General features: G+C 40.6%; 1 protein-coding gene across 5 annotated transcripts in view; it reads right to left on the reverse strand.

The window, feature by feature from the left end:
- arnt2 (aryl-hydrocarbon receptor nuclear translocator 2) overlaps positions 1–27792 on the reverse strand; it is a 68380-nt gene that overhangs the window by 25829 nt on the left and 14759 nt on the right. For 2 of the 5 annotated variants that reach the window (XM_084354168.1, XM_084354170.1), the window contains exons 3-11: positions 26186–26233; positions 24562–24609; positions 23180–23393; positions 21566–21779; positions 16286–16388; positions 9777–9842; positions 8582–8667; positions 2322–2398; positions 905–1039 (exon numbers count right to left, since the gene is read on the reverse strand). In XM_084354168.1, the coding sequence (XP_084210294.1) occupies positions 905–1039; positions 2322–2398; positions 8582–8667; positions 9777–9842; positions 16286–16388; positions 21566–21779; positions 23180–23393; positions 24562–24609; positions 26186–26233 (991 nt within the window). The remainder of the gene's footprint in view (positions 1–904; positions 1040–2321; positions 2399–8581; positions 8668–9776; positions 9843–16285; positions 16389–21565; positions 21780–23179; positions 23394–24561; positions 24610–26185; positions 26234–27792) is intronic. The other 3 variants (XM_084354169.1, XM_084354172.1, XM_084354171.1) reach the window with 3 other exon arrangements.

Raw genomic sequence — 27792 nt, forward strand, 5'->3', positions numbered from 1 at the left:
TGTCGGGGAACCAGGCAGTTTTCTTCATTTTTTTCATCTTTGGTTTAAGCAGTGATAGATTTTGGAACAAGTCTTATTTCACTATGACAAGATTACTATGATCACTAATAAAGGTCTGCTTAGAAACACTGATGGGGAGTGAAATTACCCTGAGAGCTCAGATGGTGAATTCAACATTATGCATATTTGTACAGCAGTAATTCAAGAACATCCAATCATATCATATGCCCCAGTCTGCCACTCTCAGTATGTCTTTTTTACAAAAATATTATTTTCATTCCAATTGATTCTATTTTATTATTCTTCCGATCACTACTAAGCCACTGAGAGTGAATCATTACACTTCCAGTAGATGTTTCACAAGCCTATCAGGAAGGGGAGGGATGATGTATTTGAGTAGCTGGATGTCTTATCATATGCAAGAGGTGTCGACTTTCACTGAACGATAGCAGCAATGCAAAATAGTCCAAATGAAAACACTTTTCTGTTTGAGCAACAGATTGGTGAGTATGACCTGACCCTGCTGTGGTACTGATGGAACTAGTGTTGTGGAAATGATACTTTTTATACTGACATTATACTGAATAAATCAAGATATCACGTAAACACGAGAAAGTGTTGAGTTGGCATTGACAACAAATGCACAGGAGCAGATGAGAAAACAGAGGCTTCTTACTAAAATCTGAACAAATAGTAGTTTGTATTGTTGTATAATATAATCCTCTTTCAAATGAAGTCTGCTTTTCTGTGCCGCCGTAGTAAATTAAAGACACACACTCAAATAGAAAGCAAGTTCAATGCTGGCAACTTATTGCTGAATGTGTTGAAAGGGCAACGCAAATTTTCTTTGCATGAAACTGAAAAACAGATGATAACACTACAATCTCCATCTTGAATGACTAACCTGAGGCTGATAACCAATGACGTTGATGCAGCGTGGGTCGACGAAAGTGATGACACCATCCGAGTTGTGACGTGACAGGAACTCTGTGGGCACCGACAGGCCGTTCATATCCATAGAGACCGGAGAGCTGGTCACCTGAGGGAGGACACACTCAGATTTAGAATACATCACAAAGATATTCAAGAAATGGAGCGTTTAGCAATGAATAATGCAACACCAGTATACCAGTGTTTTGTACACTAAGTTGCTGTTGAGTCTGTTAACCACAAGCACCACAAGTATGCTTAATCAGTCCAAGACCCAACGACAGAACAGTCTGAAACCATTTCCACTAGAGGTAACGATATGGCTTTTTCAGGGCTGATACCGATTATTAGAAATCGAGGAGTCTGAAAACCGTTTCACAGTGAAAATTAAAATCCTTGTGTCAAAATTTCAAACAACCGGTGTACAATTTATTCAAATACTGTTCTGAAGAACAATTTTAAGGTACTTTACATGCTGCTTTACACTTCCTCTCCACAACATTTATCTGATAAGTTTAGTTACTAGTTACTTTGCAGATTCAGAATATTCAGTGTTTATGGGCTATTAATTGTGACGTGTTACCAATCAGAGAGAGGATGTGTGAGAGGATGTTGCATCAGAGCCAAAGTAGCACAGTCTAAATTAGTTTATTTTATAGGCAATCTGAGATAAATAGTATTCAGAGTATTGATCCGATAATCAGCCAGGGCCGATAACTGGTCTACCCCTAATTCTCATTATTTGGGCTAAACCAAAATCTTTTCGGTAACAACACTGTGTTTTTGTTATGATCGATTCCAAAAGTGACAAGTTTTCTCAGCAGGAATAAATCAAATCACATCAAATCAAATCAGAGAAACTCTTTGAACTGCTCCTGCAGCAAATCCACTTCTCCACTCGATTTGTGTGGTCAGGCTCGGTCTCTTTAAAACATGACTTCATTTACAGCGTGTCCAGCTATCTCTCTCTTTGAAGCTCGGCAGCTCAGATGGAAGCAGCATATTTAACCTTGTGTGTTGAAGCGTTGAAATGATAAATGTTTGAAACATACTGAGCATACAGAGGAACAGAGGGGAAGTGAATGATGCTGGAGCAGGGGTTTGAAAAGCTTCAGTGGACAAACTGATACAAGGAAAAAACCCCATTCACATTGCCCTTTCAGTGCGGGAATCATGCGGCGATACTCGCGGATACTACTGCGGTGGACACGGGGGGAAATATGTAAAAAAAAAAAACAACAACACACGGATGTCAACGTTAGGATGTGCATCGTCACGCCTCTGAGCTGAGTATTTGTTGCGGCAATAATGTGGAGTCTGTGTGTGAAAAGGGTTACAGCTTAGTGGTTCATTGTGCAAACAAAGTGGTTCAACTGTGTGCCACCACATACCTGCAGTCTTCCGATGGCCACTAGGCAGTATTTTCCAGTCTGACCTGCCTCTGTGTCTTCATCTGGTATAGTCATACCTGAGAGAGAGAGAGAGAGAGAGAGAGAGAGAGAGAGAGAGAGAGGGAGAGTGAAGGAGAGAGAGAGAGGCAGAGAGAGAGAGGCAGAGAAAGAGAGGGGGGGACAGAGAGCATGAATGCCATGTAACAGACATTTCTCATAAAGTGTAACCACTCATTTTTCCATTTGCTATTTGAACTTTGCAGCAGTGAGAGGTAATCTACTGGCTGACATGGCCACTGCTCCTCTACAATGATTTATAAGTCATGTTTTCACCATTAGGCCTCCACAGAGCAAGATAGATTGCAGCAACAACACCAGAAACACTCAAACTTGCTCCTCTCTGTCAAACACAAATAATTCAATAAGAGAGGAGGAGAAACAAAGACACAAACAGACAGATCTGTTCCATACTGATGACACGTCTCCCATCAAACAGATTTTCGGTCACGATGACATTATACACATCCAGCTATCTGTCGCTGACTGAGTCCACGTTCATGTTGCATTTCCAACTAAAGCTGGGTTGAGGTTTATGTAAATCACATTTCACACACTATAATTCATTTCATCCTCGTATTAAGGCAAACAAATGCTCATGCAACATGTTTTTGTTGAAAATCCGATAAGTAGTTTAAAATCGGAGCTGTTCCTGTCTGGACCCACAATGCAAAACTTCAAATGGTCCTTTACATATTCTGCAGCATGATGATGTGATAGTGACGATTCAGTTAGCTCACAACAAATAGCTGCCAATATCTATCTTCTGTTGTTATCATACTGACACACACACACACACACACACACACACACACCAGGGTTTTCCGGCCGGACATTAAAGCATTTCCAGCCGCCTACTTTCCCCCCCTGACGTCCTGTGTCTGTCAGAGAGACGCTGATTTTTAACATGAAACTGCGTTTTTGTGTTTTTACTGATTTAATCAGGTCCGTTTATTTTGGAGAAGAGAAGATCTCTGCGGATCAGTTTTTTGATGCCAACTTGGCATCTAGTAGATGCAGAATCTCGCTCTGCCCTGCTCTGTGTGTCAGTGCTGCACACACATATATACACATGCGGTGCAGTCAAAGACGAACTACGCTCATAGTTACTGAAAGTAAGTGCAATAAAACTTTCACAAGTAAAAAGCCTAAACGTAATCAATACACCTGTTCAACCTGCTTAAAAGTGAACATAAAAGCGCAATATTTTAATCTGCTGTGTCTGTCCAGTCACAAGCTCAGCCGCTAACAGCTAAGCAGCAGCACAGGAGGAGAGGAGGAAGGATCTGATACTGAACCATGTTCTTCATTCTTTCTAAACTTCACTCACTGATTTTGATGTCAGGAATATAATTTCATTTATTGACATTTTAGATTTGTTTCTAATGAGATATTATTGAGTTTATTTAGAAACATTTGGAAATGCACTTAGAATTACCCATGCACTGTGTAGTCTATAATTTAGCCTAATCTATAAAACATGTAAAAAATAAGAAAAAGAGAACAGGCTCACGGTGGTCTGCTGCTTCATCCCTCTCACTGCATGTAGATGCATTCTATTATATTACAGAGAGGCATATGTCCAATGAAATAAAAAGGCCCCAAGCACCAAGCCCAGCCCGGTCCTTCCTCCTGCTATTTCACCGATCTAAGGTTGGTGCCAACAAACATAGAAATTTGCTAGCAAACGAAGAAGAAAATGAAAGAAGTCATGCTTTATCAATCCCTCTTGCGGAAATTTAAATGTTTTCACTCTCTTGTTAATTTACACACACAGATCAGAAAAACACACATGCGTTAATATATGGAGAGATGTCCGCCGCCCCATTAAAGACAGCTGTGTTGGCAGGGAACCAAACCCTGGTCAACTGCTTGGAATGCAGCTATGCTATCCACTACACCACCAATGATTAAAAAACACAAAATCATTGAGGGAGAAAACTGTCAGGATGTTAAAAGCTCAGTAAACACAAAACAAACAACAAGAAAAAAAGGCCAAGTAGGAACGCTGCTCCAGCTGGCCATCTGCTATGATGTGACTGACAGCCAAGAGTCTTTTTAGTGTCGACAGGACGGGACTTCTCCACTGTGTATGATAGTATATTTGAATGATTTTTCACCATAAAAAAAAGGAGATTTTATGTGAAGCACAAATTTATATCTGGATACAAAACTGTTTAGGTCAGGTGGGGGCGACTTTCTTTCAGATTAACGGTGACATGTCAGTAATGCACATATTTGTTTACTGTTATAGCTGTGGGAGCAAACACATGACGTCTAGCTGCGTGTTGACTCCTTCTCTCACCCTCCCACGCCATTTTTGGGATTGTTGAGTTGATATTTATATTCCAGTTAATGATACTTGATCAGTGATCAGTACAAAAAAACATTTAATTTGGTTTCTTGTTGGGCAACTTGGTGACGGTACTCTCTAGTGGTTTCAGCACAGATGTCCTGAGCCAAAGGCTACCATTGGAAATGAACCAATCAGAGCATATATCAAGGTTTTGGTATTGGCTTAAATAAAGCCAATCAAATTTGATCCTGTCTTTGGGAAGCTACTTCACTCTGTACTGCTGTCACTCTGTATTACCACTGTACAATCAGAGCGGACTGAGTGACACGTCTCTCTATCTGATTGCGTCACATCAGTTTTAGAGTGTGTTCTTAATGTTAAGCTTTCACTAATAATGATCATAAGTTACGTCATGTTTGTGTGTTGCCATAGCAACTAAAAAAAGCAGGCTTGTTTGTTTCTGCTGTCATTATTGATTTTTCTGTTTGTCTGTTATCTTAACATCCATACCACCATTATGATCACGAAAATGGTTTCCTTTTACTCATAACACGAGAGAATAAACATCACAACATACAGAGCCAATAAACTTGATTCTACCTTCGCTGTGTCTTGAACTCTAAAATCACCTTTGCCAATGTTTTTATGTGGAAGGAAATGCATTTAGCATGTCTGGAAGTCCTAGTGAATGTAAACAGAAGTTTCCACAGGACACGTTTTAATAGTATTAGATGTTCTCCCTGATGAACTCCCTGTAGCTGCCTTTCAAAGTAAAGGGCTTCCAGTGAAAAGTTTGATTTGAATGTAGATTTATCGTTAGCAGCAACTTCGCAAAGGTCGGCATGATTCTCATCAATAAAATCAGTGTTCAGCTCAGGTAAAGAGCTGCTGATCTGATAATCCAAGAGAAACTAAGCCAACATTGGCTAACACAGCCAATCTAAAGGCCACAGGAAAGAGTCTATCAAAATATATAAAAGGTGTGTAATCACATTTGTATTTAGCTGGCTGCTGTTTAATATACAGTAATTACAGATAGGCCTCCATCAGCTCATCTGCACAGAACAATAAAAAACAGGACTCTGTTCTCATTTGGGGCTGCATTCCTCACCTCTACAGAGTTCAGTCAGCAGCAGCCGAATCGCTGTCGCTCTGCTATCCATCTGTAATTTATGAGTGTGTGTGTGCGTGTGTCGCCGGATGACCATTTGCCAGCAGTTTTGTCTGCAGAACATTCCAAAGGAGTATTTTTAGTCCAAGGAAGTGAACCATCTGTCAGTAATTCCAAAACACATATGGTGTATGTGAGTGTTTTTGTATTCTACCAGGAGATATTCCAGCGTGATCTCAATGTTTTAGTTGATGTTGTTCAGTTCCACTTTACCACATCAGCCTTCTAGCCATCCCTTTTTCAGACCGAGGGGGTGCATTCCAATCCCTGCCTTTGTAAACACTGCAAAATGTGTGTGTGTTGAAGTCAGAGAGTGCATCTGAGGCCTTGTGCGTTGTCAGAGCTGGTGTTCTTCAGATTCACTTTGTACCATAGTTATACTGACAGATGGGTTGAGGCTGAGATTTCCCTTTGAACATATCCGAAAGTTAAATCTAAAAAACACAGTTTGGATGAATGACGCAGGAAAGTTTCAGCTGATATTTGGAGTACAGTATGAAATGTTTCTGTGCCGTTTTAGTTTTTTCTCATTGTCAACTACTCCTAAGATCCAAACCAAGTCTTTTAGTCTATCTGTCAATATTTTCTGACTTCCCTATTCTGTCCGGGTCTCTCAGCTCAAAGGTCATTGGTTCCTACTGATGAGGTAAATCTTTAAAAGCAGCTCAAAGGCCTTTTATTTCCTTAAACAGCTGTCCTCTGAAAGGAAAAATGGTGCATTTGTTCAGGACTATTTTCAGCGACAGATGAATCCACATCTGTTGCTCGACTAACTTATTTCCAGAGCAGGGTATGTGATCCCAATTAATGTGGGATTGGGTCAAAATAAACTAAGTGTGTGCGTTCATGGTAATGAAGGAACATGTCAGCCAGTGCAACAGTGTGGCTCATTGACGAGGAGCTTCATGGCACAGAGGAAAAAGATGGATCATGCTTTGGACACGCACATAACACTCTTTAGTTTGGATGTTTTTGTGGGGGAATATCCTCAGGCTTCGGTCTTCAGAGAGGTTTTAAGGAAAGCGACTAGGCTTGAATATGTTGAGACTGTTGAACAAAAGAAGAGTTCCTCTCAGCACATACAGATCAGTAGGGGAATGTGAATAAGTAGGAAAGTAGGAAATAACTTAAATATAGTTTTTTTGTCCAAAGGAGTGACCTACAAAGGGAGATCAATGCGTTGGTGAGCTATGTTGAGCCTAAAGCCAGAGTTTTTTGTATCATGAATGTAGCTCTCTTTTAACCTGGCTACATCACCATAGCAACTGATGCTGCACAGCTAATCTTGTCCAGAGGACGTTATATTGAGAGTTTCCTGGTGATGTTCTCTATGAGCAACATAGATCCTCAGCTGAAGGAATATGTTGTATATGCTGAGCAGTACGTTAGTAACGTCACCAAATGAAACTACTGCTAATGTAAGTACAACACTGGTTTGCTTTAGGTGATATTAACCCCATAAATGGCAGACATTGAGGGAGCATTGAGAGGCAAAAACCAATATAATAACTTACAAATTTACACAATCAGCAGTAACAGTGGTGTAAAGTTGTTTTAAATTCTTCAAACCTGTTCCTCTTGAAGGAGGTAGGCGGCACACACATTTTTCGGTGAAAGAATAGGCAAATGACACATCTCCTTTTAACGGAACACACACAGACTGTATGGAAGAAAACTGGGGTTAACAAAGAATTTGGATAACCACTGATATGACACTCATCAGCTTTGATTATGGTTTCAGATTCTGATGAGCGAGTTATTGCAAAGATAGTCTGGCTACAGTTTGTCAAACCTCCTTCTTAGTACGACCTCTCGGGGCTTCAGATGAGGGTTTGGATTTCTGTCTGCAGGTCAGTAAAAAGCTGGGACGGAGTGTAGGAGAGCTTCAGACATTATTTATCTCAGTGAAACAGTGTCAGTATTGGATTCCACTGTAACAAATGTGTATTCTGTCTGACCACAGCTGCTGGTCATCATAGAGGTGCAAACCACAAACCTTTCCAACTTACAAAGATCATTTTTGACTGGCTATCTTCAGACCTAATTTCAGGGTGTGGATGGGATCACAATGTGTTAAGTTGAATCAAAGCTGCAATTTTTGCAAATTCCACTCCAGTTTCTCTCCAGAACAGATGTGGTGAACGCTGCCCTGCAGTCACATTGAAGAACATGAAGTGATATTTAGACGCAGGCTATGAAAGCTGATGTTTCAGTCAGAGGGAAAAACTTGCACATATGCTGAGCCGTATGACTCCACTTCCTGACATGAGAGCAGAGTAAGAGGAACACCTGGGGTTCCTGGGAAGTTCCTGGTAGGGGAGACTCACTACACACACAGGCTTGTTGTTACAGAAAACATCCGTACTGTCAGTTGGGAAATCCATCAGCCAGAAGACAGACTGCAAAAACACTCCAGCAGTCATTCACACAAAGACAAAGATGTGAAATGTTTGCTTTGCTCTGTTTCTGAACACAGGCTAATGAGAGTCTTACATCAAAAGAGAACACAGACTTTCAAAAACGCTGCACTAAAGCCCGCTGCTTCTCTCACATACCCTGGATGGATCCCAGAACCACACGGCCTGTTGAGGATCTGTGGCTTAATCCAGGTCCTGATCCAGAGCTGTGCAGAGTTCGCAGCTGCTTTAGTTTAGACTCAGCCACACTTACTCTGGCAGGGAGGTTTGGGTTCAGCGGGGATGGAGACAAGGATGTCAAGTGTGTGTGTTTATTTACCTGCAGGTGGCCACGCTTTGATGTAGCCGGTGCAATGCACCACAGAATACTGAGCCTCTCCTTCTTTAGAGGGTCCAAGGCCATTCCTGTCCATCAAACACACACACACACACACACACACACACACACACGCACACAGAGTCAGAATTGCAACGAGCCATGGTGCATGTTCAAAGTTTCTTTGAAAAGCAATCTACCTACCAGACCACATATCCAAATGATGTGTTTGTGTTTGTTTACACCCCCTCTGTGTATGTTTCAATGGCTCTAACTATACCGGAAGATTCTGACGTAAATACTAAGTGCACAGTATATTGGCTGTCGGAAAAATGACATAAGTGTCGCTTTCTCTATGCTAACAACTGGAATAACTGTGGAAACTCTACACTGCAAAAGAGAAAGAAGCCCGCTGATGGAGGAGGCAAAGGAGGTGAAGAGGGAGAGTGATAGAAACCGAGGTATAACAAGTGAATGGACGGATATTCATTGGTTCAAGAGCGCTCTGGTGTTGTGTCAAAGTCTGTTCCACCTTTGACATGTTCTTCCTCACTATCGGAATGGTCACAGTACAAAACCAGCATTCTTTCTACTAGATCAGTAAGCAACAAAACATGCCTACTTATTAATACAACCCGCTGCTTTACTGCAGCTAACGCTGTCTTTTTGACAGCTCCACCAACAGTAATACCACAGGGAATCGCTAGGTGGAGGAAAGTTGAAAAGTTGTCCATTTCCACTTTAAATATGACAGGAGAGTCATGACAGAGCTGTAATGCTTGCATGACATTTGAAGTTGGGTGTGTGAAAGACATCTTTGGCATTGCTGGTAAACAGCGATGCATTAAAATAATGCCAAGTGATTCATTTTACAACTTCTTTTGGGCATGTTATTCAGCATGGGCAGAAATGTCATTGTGTCTATGTGCTGACATCATGTATATTAAACATTTGATACTAATTTACTTAAAGCAGTTAGCGTGGACAGACTAATGATCTGATGATCATTACCAAGGGATAATTTTTTTCTTTTTCCTTTTTATAGACTGACTCGTTACAAATGGTCTCATTTTCTCGTTTTGTGATGTACTAAATTGATTTTGTGCATAATGGATGAGGAGAGACAGAGACAGAGCGAGGGTGAGGCAGAAATTAATTACAGTGGGTCATAACATGGTTAGAGAAGAAGTTGCTGTACCTGTATCTCTTCCTCATGTTAGACAGACGGTTTAGGGAGATGTGATCCAGAGGAGCACTACCGCACCTGCACACAGAAACAAAAGAAATACAACAGCATAAATTACACTCAAGTGGTACATGGTGCCAATAAGTGGCTGTTAATCACAGTCGGAGGCAGCACAGACACAACTGCTTGACAATTTCCACCATATACTGACACAGATAAAATGATCCCCTCTGTTTTATAAAGTGTTGTATCTCGACCCCAGACCTCACACACAGTCTCTTATTGTTTCACTAAGAGGACGGTCGTTCTTCTTTAGTTGGTGTCTTTGGTTCCATTTGTGCTGCAGAGACAGAATTTACCATCTCATTTGTTTTTCTTTGTGCTGCATTATTCTGCTGCCTTAATACAATTTCCTCCCAAATCTGAGTGTCACACACTGCAGTGTGCTGCAGTTTTGGTGATTACAGGTTTAAATGTAATACCTCAAAATAATGTGATATTGTTTCATTAAGAATATATATATATAAAAAAATAGAATGGTTCTTTACTTGGTGGTCTAATTTTATGGTAGTGAGGAATCTGATTCAAATACACCAAACACTGAAAAAAAGAAAGATATGTGTCCAGGGAACAAGAGCTGTTTATTTTCTTAAAGAATTACTTTTATAAGATCTCTTTTTCCCCAACAGAGGTGAAATGCCACGTTCAAAGCACGACAGTAAAAAAGGCAGTAAAATGATTCCAGACAAGTACATGGCGATATCTGAAACTGAAACATAAAGTGTGACTTAAATTTTGTTGTAGTTGGATGGGTTACATAAAATGTGTCACTCTGGATTCATTTACATCGTGTGGACACTGTGAGATCAGTTTCTGTTCTAATACTCTGGGAGCACATGGTATTGAATCAAGAGGGATCTCCTCAAAAAGACACATCATAGGTGATATTTACTACTTAAAAACTAGATTAAAGACTTATTCTTGCTCCACTAGTCTGCTAGCAGTGTGCATTATAAAACTGTTGCCTTAAACCCACTTTTATACATGTTCTGTCAGTTTGAAAAAAAGGTACAGCATCCTACAGTTAAAGTTGTGAGAGAAACACTCCATAGCTCCACTGTCATCTAACAATTAAATACATCAGGACCTGTTTCACCTCAGGCGACAATGACTCATTGGTTAATACATCATACATTCGCTTTACAGTCAGCCATGTCACATGGTCTTGAAAAATTATAACTTTCATTTTTGAAAAAAGTGGAAGAAAACGACTCAGTCGGCCACAGTCAGGACAGGAGGAATGCAAGCAGCTCAGTCGTTTGATAATCAGCAGCAGGACTTGTTTTACACAATGTGGTCTGAATGAAGTCAAGACATTTTCAGTGATCAGTGAGTTATGAGAAGAGCAGAGAGTCTGCTCTGCCTGCTCCTCCGTTACATCCTGCAAATCCACCAGGTAGCACACAGACTGAACACAGGGATCCCTGTACTAATGTTACTACAACAGCTGGAACACAGACAAACCTTTTATAGACCTACATTCAGTGCTCATTTATTTATCATCCTGAAACACAGGGTTGTAGAACAAACACAAACATTTAACGTTGCTCATGACCAAAAGCAAGTATTCATGGTGGAGTGTTGAGGATGAGTTGAGGAGTCTGAGGAAAGAAGCTGGATACTTATGTATTGCTTGCAAGGCAGCAGCCGGGTGAACAGTCTTGTGTTATTAAAACCACCCGTTACCATCACTGGTACCATCTACAGAGCATCAGTGACATCAGTGAAGTGAGATGTCTGCACAGAGCCCAAAGATACTAAAAGACAACACCCACCCAGCCACAGTCTGTTCACCCTGCTGCCATCTGACAACAGGTACAGAAGTATCTGCTGCTGTACCACCAGAAGACTACAGAGGAGCTTCACTCCTCAAACTGTCTGATTCATCATCTGCACTCCATTCTATAAAATAGTTTGTCCTTTTTCTGTGATGTAGCATAAAGGGACTAAACTTAAACTGGTTCTACAACCTTGGTGTTGTAAAATGACAACAAATGAACCTTTACCTTTTATAAACTGGAGCAGAGGGAAAAAAGGGATCAGTTATCACTCGCTTTCACCTCTTTTTTTCTGCTACTCTCTCTCTCCACTGTTCGACCACATACTCACTACACACAACACACACGTTTGGCTGTTTATTACGAGGAATAAACAACCATACAGTTTCTCTTTGCTTGAGAAGAGACTGTAGACAGCAGGACAAAATAATGCTGAAAAAAACACAAGTTTGGGAAATTCTACTTTTGAACACAGATAACAAGACGACTCTTGCTGTTCCGACGGACTAATCAGCTGTCTGCAGTGTTGTAACTCCAGCTTTGAGTATTGGATCAGTGTGCTAGGTACCTCAGCAGAAGTGTCATGAAAAAAACAGGATGGCACAGAACAGTTATTTTGGTACCATCCACAACTTTTGGCTGTGGAGATGCAGAAATAACCTTTCTAATGTGTAACCAGCTGAGCTGAACTGAACCATGTAGATGGTACCAGGGATGTTCTGTTGGTTTATATCACCCCAGGAGAGCCTTCCTGTCTTGGGCCGTGATGAACCATGCCAAGGTTGTGATGTTTCCAGTCAGGATGCTTTGTATTGCTCAAAACTTGGCACAGGAATTGAACCATCTTAAGAAATGAAGCTGTTTCTCAGAGTTGTTTACCAGGGTGGTGATGTGTGATGACCATGATAGGTTCTCTGTGATGCTGACTCCCAGAAACTGTTCATCCTCTCCACCTCAGCTCCATGTCAATTTTAGGTCAAGTCAGTTTTGTTTATATAAACCACAATCACAAATGCCCTTTGCCGCAGGGGACTTTACAGTACAGTGTACAACATCCTCTGTCCATAGACCACCCATTCGAGTGAGTTTTTTGGGGTTTTTTCAGGCAATTTTTTCAGCTGAACAATCATTCCAGCTGAATTTCCTTGAGCGGTGTAGTCAGTGGGTGTTTTTCAGTGGAAAGGCCGGTCCTGTGGCTAAACATTACATAAGCCTGCCTGGATCTAATAATTGCTTCCCTGAAACGTTAGTCTGCTGATCAGGCTGTGTTCCTCTGTGTTCCTCTGTGTCACAGAACTAGTTGAGTTTCTCTGTTTGTCTGCAGTCTCTTTCCGTGTCCCAGCAGCATGTTGTTTGAATTATGCAGAGCCTGGAATAGCAACAGAACAGAAGAACATGCCAGTCCAACAAATTCCTCCCAACATGACACACTGTGGCTCTCGTGCAATTCACAGGCCTTTGTGACAGATCCAGACAAACCTAGGCTCAGGCAACCCCCTGGTGATTCTACGTACTCGTGCACGAACACAACCGCAGCGTGCCATAAAAAAATTGAAAAGGTGTGTTATTTTGTTAAACTAAACATTAGCTATTCAAGCCCTTGAAGCTGTCAAAGCTGCTTTGATGTAGTTTGTAGCCAACGAGTAACGAGGCCTTTGGGGCAAACTGCGTGATATTCTGACATTGAAGGAAAAAGACAAATTTGGTGAGAAACTGGATTTTTACAGGGTCAGACACTATGGAGTGGAGATGAGGTGATGTCCAACTGAGAGCAATAATTATTAGAATGTAGATGGCAGGCCTGCTAAGTCTAATTATCTATGAAGTATGGAAACATCAATCATTTCACCAACAACCTCTGGTGAGCAGAAATACGAATGCTGTCACGTCAGGATAGAAAGACATATGGCTTGAAGCTCATGCGGTGTGAAATAGGTTACGGCTCCATGAACATCTCAAATTAAAAAGCAGGTATGCGTCATATATTGTACTACTGCTGTGTGGTATTAAGTAACCTGGTGCGTGCACACTGTCACAGCTGTATAGGTTCTAAGCCACCGTTAGAGAACAAGAATTTTCCTGTCAAGCACAGTCGAACTTTATTCGATTCTAGTACATGTCAACTCAGCACGGAGAGAAATGTCTCATTCAAAGTCAAGGATTACAGCCCTCTATGAGATATCAACACCTCAGCTAATCATCTTGAGGCCAGTCATTAAATATAATCAGTGTAATCAAGGACATTAAAAATGAATCTGTATCTTGAGTCAAGTCAAGCTGTGCAAACACACTTCATTCAAACAATTCTAAGGTTCCAGTAGGAGTCCCAAAGTGTACTAATACCAAAAATGTGAGGTTAAAATTTTGGGGACATTGTTTTCTATATATCTACAAGACTAAACGTTGATTCATGAACTTGGAAAAAGACTTAAAAGACTTAATAATAACCATTTTTTTAAAATAAAATTGTAAATGTTTAGTTAATTAAACTTGAGTTTGCAGTTACTTCCATGTAATGAAATTATTTATAAACCATTTATTAAGCAATATTTTATTGTAAAGTTGCACCAGATGTTTATATTACTTTGTAAACTGTTAGTAATTACTATGGTTAATCTATAAACATTATTTGGATAGACAGAATAAAGTTACAGATCTTTATAAAACATAACACTGTTTGTGAACAGTTAAATAACTATTGATTAAAGTTTAATTAACTATACATGTATCGTTAAATGTATTATTGATGGCTATCACTGAGTTGGTTCCAGTGTCAAAGGGCTAAAATAATCTCACTGTGAGGTCCTTTAGAAGCTGCTCTGGAGCTTTTCTTACTACTGTACTTTAAAAACCTCTCCTCCACATTAAGCCAACAAATCCTTAAAGCGCAACAATTTACTTTTTCATAATAAGTGATGGGTTTTGACGACCAGCAATGAATTGGTTCCGGTTCCTGATTGGTCAGTACTGAAATAGTGATAAGCTTCTGGAACAACACTGCTGCCATATGTATGTATGTAACATTAATTCATCCTAACATACCCATTGGCAAATCATTTTTTTCCAGGCTGACAGGGCAAAGCATTTAAAAGTGTAGGCTAACTTTACTTAATTTCATCAAAATACAGCTAGATGCAGTGATGTAAACCATAGTAACCATAGAAACTGTAGTTGGGGTTACACCAGCAACCTGATGAAACGCTTACAAATATAACCTTCAATAAATGTGAAGAGGTGCAGTAACTGTCCAACCTACCTAGATTGAGTCATATCAACAGGTTCAACAATTCATCCCTGTATACTAGATGCACATAATTACAACAATAATCTAACTATACAGATCTAAACACACAACCAGTCTGAGTTTAACCCAGTAGCTTTAGATGATGTAGCTAACAATGTGTGTGCCCAGAGAGACAAAATGACTCAGATGTTGAGGAAACTGCGGCGGGGAGTGACGTAGTTGATAATGAGCTGATGTAGAAAACAGATGTCATGTCAGCTGGATGGGTACAGTTTGGTTTCAGTCAACATGTTACAGGATAAATAGGAAGCTAAAGGAAACACTCTCCACACTACATTTTACCTCTGTGAGCGACTTCATCTCGGTCTCTCCTCTGCCTCACTTTGATACCTCTACAAAGGTCTACATATTATGATTAATTATGGATATAATAGCCTGAACGCTACAATTAATCACATATGAAACACTCCGGTGAAACGGTCTATAGGGGCTAAGTAGAACCAGCTCAGCATGACTCTTGATTGTTCTGTGTGTGCAGCAGCTGAAAGAAAGAAAAGTTTAATGGCTGTCACTCTGTGAGCTCCATGCTGCTGACTGTCTGTCACTGCTTCAACCCCTGCTGTTTACCACTGTGAACCAGTTCAGCTTGTTTGCATGTCAATTGATTCATATTCTCTGTTAAAAAACTGAAGAGACCTTATAGAGGCTCCAACATGCTTCATTTTAGCCACATCTAATTCATTTTGATGAGTCATTATCTGAATGTATTACTGACACAATGATTATGATAAGCAATGCTGGAAAATGAGTTTTAGCTGAGGTTTAGGAGCAGGACCGCGCTCCATGCCTGCCTTTCTTGTTTCTCGTGCCCCACCCTCCCTTCCCTTCTTCTGTCTTTCTCTCTCTCTGTCTCTCTCTTTCTTATAGGGGGTCTGCCAGCCCAGGAGCTGCCGTTGTTCCTTAGCGAAGCCTTCCCCACATCACGGCCGCTCAACACTTTTTCAACATTGCACTCATACTCAATTGCCTTCTTCAACATCGTACTCGTATTCCACCTCAATCGTGTACATCTCATTGGTGGTGATGTCCCTGCTCGTGAATTGAGCATACTCATCATTATTATGAGCTTCACACAACAAAAATCTATCTTAAATGAAAAATGGTGTAACACTACATGTATGCCTAAATGTATGACCAGACATATATCCCTGACAAAAGATTTAATGATTTATTGTGTAAAAAGAACATTATAAGGTTGAGTAATTTAAGTATTGCAACATTCTGAAATTTAGGAAATGTAGTGGCTTGTGTTTGAGTAACACATACTAACTATAAAGATAATTTAACTTGTCTTCGTGACTTCAGAAAGTTGGACAGCTCAATCATGGCCAGATTCATTGAAGAAAAAAACATACACAAAGCTACTGAGTCACACACACCTCATGCGGCAGATGAAGGAGCGTCGGGAGCCCATGCACATCCTCATGGAGGACTGTTGTCCTTCCTTCTTCACTGTGCCTGTCTTCAGATCCAGAATCCGTCCTGTTAACAAACAAACGGCAGATTAAATTAAAACAGGCAGCACAAGTGCACAGATAACATCAACACACACCAGTAAAGAGTTGTTTTTTTTTTTTTTTACAAACCAGAAAGAGGTACAAATGCTCTTGTATGGGTTAATGTGCAGACACCAATTCAAGTTCAACAGTTTCTCTTCTGTACACACGTAATCAGGAACATGAAACGATAAGAAAGCACAATCCAGTCAATTGAAGCTCTGTAGTGTTACACCACTGCTCTGATTGTTCTGTCTGAGCTGGCCGATCATCTGTATTTTTAGATTCTTATGAGGGTAGAAATCTGAGATCAACTTATTTTAGTAAAAGAAACAGGACGAGTCATTTTGGCTCTGCATAGCCAATGATAACGAATAATGTTTTTTCCCACTGGACAACAAACACTGACATCTGTGTTTGTGCTTATGTTCTTATACATATGTGTGCACTGTTGCAAAGTAAATTCAAAACACATATTTAGGAATTGAATGACCATTGCAGTTTGCATTTTTAAACAAATCATAGGTGCATTGTCATCTATTAGCCAAAAAACACATACAATACTAAATATGTACAATCAGTTGGCCATTGTCTCTTTAATCATTAGTCAGCATACCATACTCTGTGATGGAGATTTTACATTCTACAAGCAAACCAGTGAGAGTTTGACTCATATGTATGTTTTTAGCCTGGTAGAGTCTTCCATGATGTCCGCTACAGCAGGAAAATATTGTGTGTTCCAGCACACATCAGAAGTGTTCCGATCCACATTACTACTTTATTAAGTCCAGGTTCAATCTGTTTATAAGCCGTCCCTTCTGGACACTATCTTTAGCTGTTTTGATAAGTTTTGAGTTAATGATGTGCTGGTATTCATAAAAAGCCTTTCAGAATCTGGAACTGAATTCAGTTTTTTATTTTAGATTAAAAATAACTTTGTTGTGGCTGTTATGTGTCTCACATTTATGCTTTTGGCTGTGATAGCGAAGAATAAAATCAGTCATTAAAATAAAATAAAATCATTTTCTAGGGACCGTGTCCATAACGAAAAGCACTTTGGCCAGCTGTCCAGAACATGCAGTGCACCACAGAGTCACCATGACTGACTGATGCTGTCACTGTAGAACACAGCCAGATTTTCACTGTCACACGCAGAGATCCTCATCCTAAATATCTGATTTATCTGCCATTAACTCAATTTGTGCTCTAAAGCCAGATTGTTCAGGGCTCCAAAACATAGCTCCCTATACCCATCCCTGTTCAGACTCTATTAAAATGTCCAGTCAGACTAAGCTGTGGGTAGGCTCCTTCACATTATAGTATAAATTCTACAATATTCAACCAAACTGCATCACACTTCTTATCAGAGGTAGGATTTTAATGAACTTTTATCAGAGTGTAACTAACATCAAACTGCCATTTGTGTGAGCTAACTACACAGTCATTTCCTCAGCTGATTCTCTTTACCAGCACTGAGGCAGAGATGAAATGAGAGAAATTCCTGTGAAGACAGCTGATCGCTGGAGCTGCCAGAGGAAAGCTGCCCCAACACTGAGCTCTCAACAGCACAGAGGGTTCACTATGACCCTTTAAGGCTTGACTTCCTGTTTCAATTTTAGACAGTGAAACTTAATAATAAACTTGATTTGTATAGCACAGGTCATACAGGAAATGCAGTGTTTTACAACAAATAACCCTTAATTATGATAAATACTTATTAACCATTTTGTAACTGGCACTTATTGTGAATTCAATTAGCATAATTTTGCCAAGGAGCACAGAACTACTCCTTTATAGACCCCTGAGAGTACCTGTGTTCATTCATCTCATGGTTAAAGTGGTTTGGTTTAGGATTAAGGCTTCTTTTAAGGTTGAGCTTGTGCAGGGTGGAGGAGAAAAGGAAGGTGCGACCCCACAGCTTGGCTCTGCCACTATAACCTGCACAATCAGTCTCCATCATCATTAGAACAGGGCTGATCTTTTCCAGATGGAACAGGAATTCTCAGTATCCGATAAATATGAAGCCGACTGGAACTTCGCACGCGAACACAAGAGTGTGCTGATGTTGTTCGAAGCAGATGCCCATAGAGAAGAGAAGGCTGATGAGCATGATAAACACATAACAGACCAGATTACATCAGCAACACTTTGTTTAAAGAGCACAGGAAACAAAAACAACACGCTAATCTCTGTGTCTTGGGATATTTTAAACCAAATTCAAATCAGCATCTGTTATTAGTCATGTTTTGCTGCTGTATAATGTCTTTTAAAGTTTCACAATATGAGGAAAATATCTTATTACAAATTAAATGAACAATATTGAGATTGCAATTAAAATTGTATTATTTTAGGGCAAAGTCAGCAAACTTTTTGAGCGTTTGCCTACAATGACTTTGCCCACACTGAACAGAGACCTCAGTCAACTCCCTGTGAAGCCACAAACATTCAGTTTCATATCTAATCACAATATTTTTGCCCAAACATCTCGATATTGCAACAATAATGTAAGGATGAGTATTGCTACAAAATATGAACACAGTGAGATTTCTGTTCAGTTATCATCAGTACTTTGGAAGTGAAGTTGAAGTGACTAAGTAAAGGAAAGTACTAGAACAAGTAGAACAGTTTGGTAAGTTGAGAGAATGACATCACTTTACTGTAACAAGCCTTTAAAACCAGGAAAAGACAACACTGATGTAATATCACGATACAACACAATAATAATAAGACACATAGTCTCATATCACAATAATACTATCGTATCGTTATATTGCCAAAATATTAGAAGCAAATATCAATGTTATCAATGATATGTATCTGATGGACTGGACAGATCATCACCACAACATTCCAGAATGGATCTCTGATTATTCCCACATTGAACTACAGACAGCAACAACTGGCGTGCAGGAAACAATCACTTGTTCCAGTTCTGGCTGATGACTGTTGTTCAGTTCTTCCACTTCATGTGAAAAAACATGCAGTCCAACAGCAACAGACGCACAAACACAGTTCAAACAGTGAGCAGCAGCAGAGGGAAAAAGTCTCCAAAACATACTGCTTTAGTTCCACTGAAGGAAACTGAACTCACTTCAAAGGCTGTGTATGTGCTTGTGTATACTCGTGTGTATTTTCCGTCACAGCTCTACACGGAGATTACTGTGTTATGTGGATTACATGCCATTGCTGGGTATTCAGTGTGCTTCACAGGGCCTCTGGGGTCAGATTCAAATACAAACACACAGGATCCACTGACATGCTGTGGAGCCACCAGAGTGCCATGTAGAGGAATGTGGAGGGTTTAACAGGACAATACTGCCCTCTAGTGAGCACTATGAGCATGTATGAAATGTTTACATTTTAAACAGTTTCACCTTTAGCTGATAAAGAGGCTCAAACCATCAGTTAAAAGTGTGGACAGATGAAGCTACAGTGAGCAGCTGTAGCTCAGGAGGTAGGGCGGTCGTCCAGTCATTGGAAGGTTGCTGGTTTGATCCCCAGATCCACGTCGAAGTATCCCTGTGCAAGATACTGAACCCCAATTTGCTCCTGTTAAGCAGGTGGGCACCTTGCATGGCATCAGCGTATGAATGTGTGTATGAATGAGTGACAAGTGTTGTAGAGTAGACTGGAAAAAGCACAACAGAAAAACAATTCCATTTACAGCAGCCCTAAAGGACTGTTTTGAGTATACAGACCGGCAAATGTTCAAAGATGCGGTCACTCAGTCCTGAAGTATAAACATATTCAGTAACATCACATATCAGCAAATGTGTTGATGATGTTGTGATCACAAAGGCTATAGGCTACACAAGCAGGAGCGCCCCCATCATGTGTGAGGCCACGCTGCCAGATGAGCTGAACATATTTCATGCTCATAATATACCTGGCTGTGTACAATAACATGTGCCGATCAGCTAGCCAATGTTATTCTTGACATTTTTAACATCTCACACTCACAGGAGACGGTTCCGTCCCGCCTCAAGACAGCCATCATCGTTTGTTCCTATACCTTAAAGTCTGCTGTGTCTAGTGTTAATGATTACCACCCTGTGGTGGGACGTACGGTGGTCCAGTCCACAGTGTACACGACTTATTAATGACTGACTGCCATTACATTAATCAAGATTAATTATCAAGACAATTCAGTTTATTCTCCTGTGGTCATTTCAACCTGAAATGACCATCAGATTGAGCTGTATCCAGGTGAGATTAGCTGTGAGCAGGTAGAAGATTCAGCTCACAGCATCTTAAAGCAGCTGACCACGATCAGTGCTGACTGCAGAATAACATTTCTAATATTGCCTTTGGGTTACAATTTCTGAAGTCTAATTTTGTTTGCTCTTCCTGCTGAATCTAACAGCCACCTAGAGAGGAACTGATCTATTATCACACTGTGATAGATAATTTGTTCTAATTACGTTTTTCATTCTTTAAAACCAAGAGTCTGGACTGGCCTCTTTCATCAGTAAACTGTTTGTATTTCATGTACACAGATAGCTCGTCTCCGGCCATCACTCTCCTCCTCTGGTGCTGAAACTCCAGAATCGACTACTGCATCTGCATTCTATGTGGCACATCATCCAAAGTCCTAAATAAACTCCAGTACATCCAGAACTCTGCTGCTCGCCTCCTCACCCACTCTCGTGACCACATCACCCCTCATCAACCTGCTCCACCGTCACACTCCCTCCCACAGCCTGCACTCTTCTGATGCCAACCTCCTGTCTCCACCAATCAGAACCAGGCACCGAACCTGACAGATCCTACGTAGCTGCCCCCTCCCTCTGGAACTCTCTTTAAACCCAGCTTTACTGCTTTTAATCTTTGATTTCTTCTTCCACTTGTTCTTAATGTGTTGTTTCCTTTTAAATTGGCATAATGTAAAGTGTCTTTGAGTATCATGAATTGCACTTTATGAATAAAATGTATCATCATCATTATTGTTATGTAACGATTATCCTGTCCAACATAATTGTGATTCACAATATTACCCTGATAATCAATGAAATATTTAAAATAATCTGTGTGTGCAGAGTGAGCACAGTTTGAATGGTGGTACTTGTGTGACTGACAGGTGGTTATAAACCCATAATGATCAAAAAAAGAGAAGAACAGAATGTAGAGCTGACAGAGAATTCTTAGTGACAGTACGTCCTCTACCTGTCATGGAGTTTTCTGAAGTACTGAGCTGTTCCCTCAGCTTGTCCACATCATCAGGGTGGACCTGTTCATACAGAGTGCTGCCAAACCACTCAGACTGGGTATGGTTCAGCACCGGTGTCACAGAGTCCGACACGTAGATCACTCGGCCCGTCTCTGCAGCAACCACAAACAGGAAGCCGTCCGCCGCCTCCAGGATCAGATGCTTCAGTTCCTACAGGGAGCAGAAGGGCACATTTACACACAGACATGAGGAGGGAGTACAAATGTACGAGGTAGCCTTTTAAGAATCAGCTGAAAGCTGTACAACATTCACTAATTAGTCTTAATTACAAACAAGTGTAATAGTCAGATAATGTTGACAGAGCAATGTACCTCCATTATCTTCAACTCAAAACCCGAGTGTGTTAAAAGAAGACTGACACTGAGCTTGTAACAGAACGGGCTGTTAATTACACGCTGGATATGGACTTCAATGCATTTGATCATCACAAATGAGGACATAAAGCTCTGATGTGTCTCAGGGTGTGTCTCAAAACCGCTCTCTAGATTAGTAGGTAGTGATCCACACAGGGAAGAATTTTACAGGTTTTCCAAGGGAAAAAATTGTTACAGTTTCCCAGAAACCTCCGAGGAGGCACATAGTGAACAGCTTTGGTCACTCAGTAGGTCACTGACTGCTCCACGATGAGTCAAGTCCACTTTCAACATGCACAGTACTAAATCCGGGCTCCCTTTTGTATGAGGATGCATTAGAGCTTGTGCTGTTATTGGTGTGCTCTTATTGTGAAGCTTTGATGTTTTATGAGAATACAGTTTACCACCACTGCAACAACTGAACAGAAGGCAGGGAGAAGATTTTGTCCCTTCAGAGACTGTTCCCCTGGAAGAGCTGAGTGTTGCATATACTTGTAAATGACAAAGAAATACAGATACAGATTGTCAAACGTGTGCAGAAAAACATGCACACTAGTATGCCGGTTAAGACTGGCTTTGTCATGTATCCTAGATATCAGCTGCACATGTAAACATTATATCTTGAGTTTCAAAAACCTGGAAGACCATTTAATCACACAGTATCTGATTATGTAATCTCTGTGTTAGGGGACTCTCACAAAAAAAACAGACTGAGCAGCATGTGATCATCATTGCGCACAACATTTTGTCACGTTCACCAACTTCCTTCCTCACTCTCTAACTCTCTCTTGGATGTTACAGCAACAGGAAACCACTTGAAACACACTGTTACCTTGAGCAAACGTGTGGATTACTCAGTTTGAACATTGTTAGAAACATTTGGGATTATGTAAGTACGCAACATAACAACGTATAGAACAAAGGTCGAGCCGTTTTTAGACAGAAATCTTAAACATATCATCATTAACCACTTCATGTTGGAATCTGCAGATGACCCTCCAAACTGAGTGCGTCCACATTTACATCTATGTGCAGACTGTAGACTTGTTTTGAATTTGATTTAATGTACATTTCTGTTGATGCTGCTGTGATTCAATGCGGTAAAAAATAAAGTGAAAAAAAGTGAAAAGATGATGAATATGTTTTCTATTAGTCTGACCTCTATGATAGAGCTCTGTGTCTCTGACAGTACAGTACCTGTTCAGTGAGGAAGGAGGGCTTGTAGGCCCCATCAGTGGACGTGTTGCCAGTGCCCCTCATGGATTTCATATGGGAGACCGCCATACGCAGGATGGTCAGCTTATCAGGTTTGCGGGCCAGGGCGCTGCAGGTTGGGACCATGTCCGACAGCTCAGTGATGTATTGGGTCATTTTGTTACGTCGGCGTCGCTCAATCTCACTGTGGTTCTCTCTAAAACAGAGAGAAGGGCAGTTAGACACTCGGGGAGGGTACAGGCTGGGATTCAATGGCCAGCCTCGCTTGAACAGGTGATGAACAGCTATGATGCATCTGATCAAGGTGTCTGTCTGACTTTGCTTCACCATAAGTTTGGTTAAACTGCAAAATACAATCTGTTTTTAGTTAATCATGAATAATATGTTATTTCATATTTGAATGAAACTGCATGTCAACTGCTATTTTTTTGTATTTTGAGATGCATTTCTGGGATTGAGATTTGTTGCAGGTCAGTCAGAGAGAGATTTTACTTCGATTGTGGGGTATTTCCTTAAAAAAAGGGCCAGGAGGGACACGTAAGGTTATGCCAAAAAATACTTTTATAGACTCCTACTGTTTCTTTATATGTGCCCTGCAGACCTGTTAATATGCAAACTGACACTTTCACTGAGGTCTCAAGTCGTCAATGCATTCTCTTCATATCACGGCGAAATATCCAAATGGAACTCTTGTAGTTTTGTGAGCAGCTCCATCAGGCAGGAAGCAGCGGACACATTGACACAAAAAATTATTACACCCTGAACACCTCAGGAAGAATGACGCAAATTGATTTGAACGAAAGGAATGTTGCACTAATTCAACTGTAACAAAAGGTTCACATTTAAGAACCAACTGCAACAAAAATCAGCACACCTTGATAGGAGGTATTCCATTTCTGGAATTGCATGTCCGCATTTATTTGTTATGACAGATTGGATCCTCCTGGGCATTGATGATACATAAATCTGTAGATAAATGTTGGTCCATTCTTCGCAGATGATTCTTTTGAGCTGCTCTTGTCTCTAATTGCTGGTTTTTGACACAGGGAGTGTTTTCTCTGGATGGTGATGGTTCAGATGATAAACTGAGATTGTGGTATTTAACGTCTATATCGACACAGATTTTTGGCAACTCCCCTGTCCATCAGACATCTGATAAAACAACATCAGCTGGTGAGTTTAGCTAACTCAGCCAATCCCGCTCTGCTTATTATGAAAAATTGGGTTGGTCCTGAAAGCTATAACATATACTGACAAAAAAGCTAATTGTGGTCTGATAACAACCAAGAGGTGTGCAGGTTGTACAGTCTGTTGATCCCTGAGTCAATGGAAAATCCTCTGTGGCCCCAGTTGGCTAGGCCTACCTGGCATATCTCTCCTTATCTCCACCAGGAATGTGATCATCATCATACCTACAGAGAAGAGAGGACACAGTATGTAACATGATATACATATAAACAGAGGAAAACCATTATGTAGCAACTTCACTGTCCATATTCCTCACATGCCATGGATGCCACATAGTAATGCATTTGAGTAGATGGTTCAAACTGTGATGGTAACAACATGGGCAAAAATGGACCAAACAGTGGCTGGTGTAACTGGTGCAGTGATGAAGGGTTTCTGTTCTACCTCTGAATAAGGACACATTAAGTTTTTCTTACATTCTGGGTTTTAATTTTAGTGTTGTGGTCACACAACTCCCAAACTCAGCAGGTGACATCACTGATCTTGACTTTACAACAGTGAAGTGAGTCAAGCAGCAACACAGAGGGTCAGGCAGTCTGACAAGTTTGAAACAAACACATTAAATTGTGATTGTCGGTATCTGAATGGACATTTGGTAATGTAAGTGGTTTAAACCCCTTACAATAACTTTGATAACCTGTTGACATACAATAACTGTTGCAGATTTCAACCAATAGTAAACGTAACCATAACTAAATAAAAAAAGACCCACACTGCAAGAAAAGCACTATTTTTCCTTTTACCTGTCCATTACAGTACAGGGATACTAGCTGGAAGAGGAAGCAGTCACTCCTGACTTTACTTACTTAACTTATATAATCTATGATATCCTGCTGATTTTGCAGACTGGGGTTTTCACACAGTCGGTGTAATGGAGAGTCCTGTTGTGTGTCCCTTTCAGCTGTCTTTACACTATGCTAATGTTGCGGCCTATAAAGTGCATCACAACAACTTCCCCCCCCCCCAAACCCCTCAAACACTGTGAGTCTACACTTCCTTCTTTACTTTATTCCGTCTCTGTGCAGCTGTGAGTCACTGTATGTCACTGACTGAGAAGCAGCTATGGTAGACTGCGATGAAGTATCTATTTTGTGGTAACAGCATCTAAGTGTATGTACAGTGGCAACCCTTTCACAGTATGAATATGAAGCTTTTCTGTCCATTATTTAGAGTGCAGTTCCTCCTGTGTTCAGCAGAGAGCAGCTCCTCCTCCCCACTGTCACTACTCAACCTGGCAGCAACAAATCCACTGTTGTCAGCTCAGACATAAAGCACCCACTGTACATCCTACACACTTACACACTACACAATATGAGAAGGAAGAAAAGGAAAACAAGTTGAGATAAATTAAATGTGAGAGGACGTTTGAGATGCAGTGAGAGAAAGACTCAAGTCCCTCTTTAAAAAAAGTATAACACAACACAGTGCTGTAATTTTGATGGAGAAATAAAATGTTATGAGGTGTCCACGCAACAGTCAGTGTAATAAACATGCAGGAGTATCTGCAGGACTCTCAAAGACAAATTTGGATTTTTTAAAGACGTTTTGAAGATGCATGCACACCATATTACTATCCTATTTTTGAATTAAATGACTGCGGCTTCTGGTTATTTTAACATGTTTGATGTTTTATAATTGATATTACCTGCAGATACCCTTAAACAGGAACTATGTGACTTTGTGAACTAGTTCTAAAACATGTCAGACAGGACCGCTGCTATCTGCTTTCCGTGGTCTCACCTTGAAAATTTGCTGGGTCCCTCTCCGTCTTCGTCATCAAAGTCCATTCTGAGAAACAACCACAGGACACACAGTTACACTTTGGATTAGACGGACAGCTGACAGCACGCTGTCATCAATATCCACAGTGATAACTGTAGGCAGCAGACAGCAGCAGAATTCTTCCTCTTTGGTTCTGCTGCTGCAACGTTACAAGTTGAGTCTGCTGACAAATAAAGCGGTTCAATGTGTTTATGTGGCCAGCAGTGGATGGCTCCTAATTACAGAGTTAATGAAGTGATGAGTCTTCACGTTTCCCTACCACTCGGTTCAAACCACTGTGGCACCAAGTTTAAAATCATTTCCCTGTGACAACAGTTGGCTATGGTGTCATGATGGTGGGCCTAAAGCCAACATCAATGCATCAGAAAAAAATATTTAGGAGCCAGCATACAATAGACACAACAGTACAACAGCAAATCTGGTAGCAAAGGAATTGTTTCTACATTATTTTGAGATGAACAAACTTGCCTTGAAGAACATTATGAACAGATGTGTCTTCACCGTACAAAGAGCACTGCAGTATAACTGCATAGCTGTAACATTTTACAAATGCAGTCTTGTACAATAAACTGCAAACCTGACTGTAATGGAAACAGAACAGGGTGATGGAAATAGAAGGCCGAGCAGCGTGACATGGAGCGGCGCAGTGCACGCCCTGTTCGTGCCTCTGCATACATTGTCCTCATGTAGACAGCACTATTAACATAGAAATGTACAAAGAAACCATCCGACTGGGTGACTGTTATAAAGCCACTTGTTGAGAGGTTCAGAGTTTATGGAGAAGCTCACTGACCAGCTACCATGTCTCACTCTTACTTTGTTTGGCTGTTTAACTCAAATATTCTTAATATCAGTAGCAGTAATATCATCACCACTGCTCCAACTGAAACTCAGGACAAATGACAGGGCCCTCACTTCCTTGTATAGTTATCTACATTCAATTACACCCAACAAAGACTTTTTCTGTGTGCACACACAAGGACTATTACTCTCAAATTTAGAACACAGAATTGTTAAATTAAAAAATAAAACAAGGTTTTGATTAGTGCACTGGTGCTGTCATGGTCCTGCCATTTAAGTTTCGTTTTATGTGCTTTCTAGATTTTTGTGGTGTTCTCTGCTGTGTTTCCACTGTTCTGTTTTCCCTCCTGTTTTCTTGCTCTCCTCACCAGCCTGGTTTTCCCTTTTCATCCATTCAGCAAGACTATATAATCACAGATATCATAGCACATTAATGTGTTGTACTCTTCATTAAGGAAAACAGCCCCTCTCTACTTGCAGCTGTTGCCTTGCTTCTTGTCTCTACATGCAGCAGATCTGGAATCAGATTTATCCCTTTGACCATTGACCTTCTTTTGAAAGCATGGCTCATGGTGTAGTGAGGACAGACAGAGACAGAGAGGAGCTTTCCTTCACGACGCAAATGTATCTGAATTTCACAAACACACTTATCAATTGAGGTTAACTTAAGAGGCTGACTTAGTGTGTGTGTATGTCTGTGCATGTATGTGTGTTGGACAAGTGACAGGACAGGGAGTGAATCTCAAAACACTTTCAGTGTCATC

Source organism: Pagrus pagrus, assembly GCF_965226575.1.
Source record: "Pagrus pagrus genome assembly, chromosome: 1".
NCBI lineage: Eukaryota > Metazoa > Chordata > Actinopteri > Spariformes > Sparidae > Pagrus > Pagrus pagrus.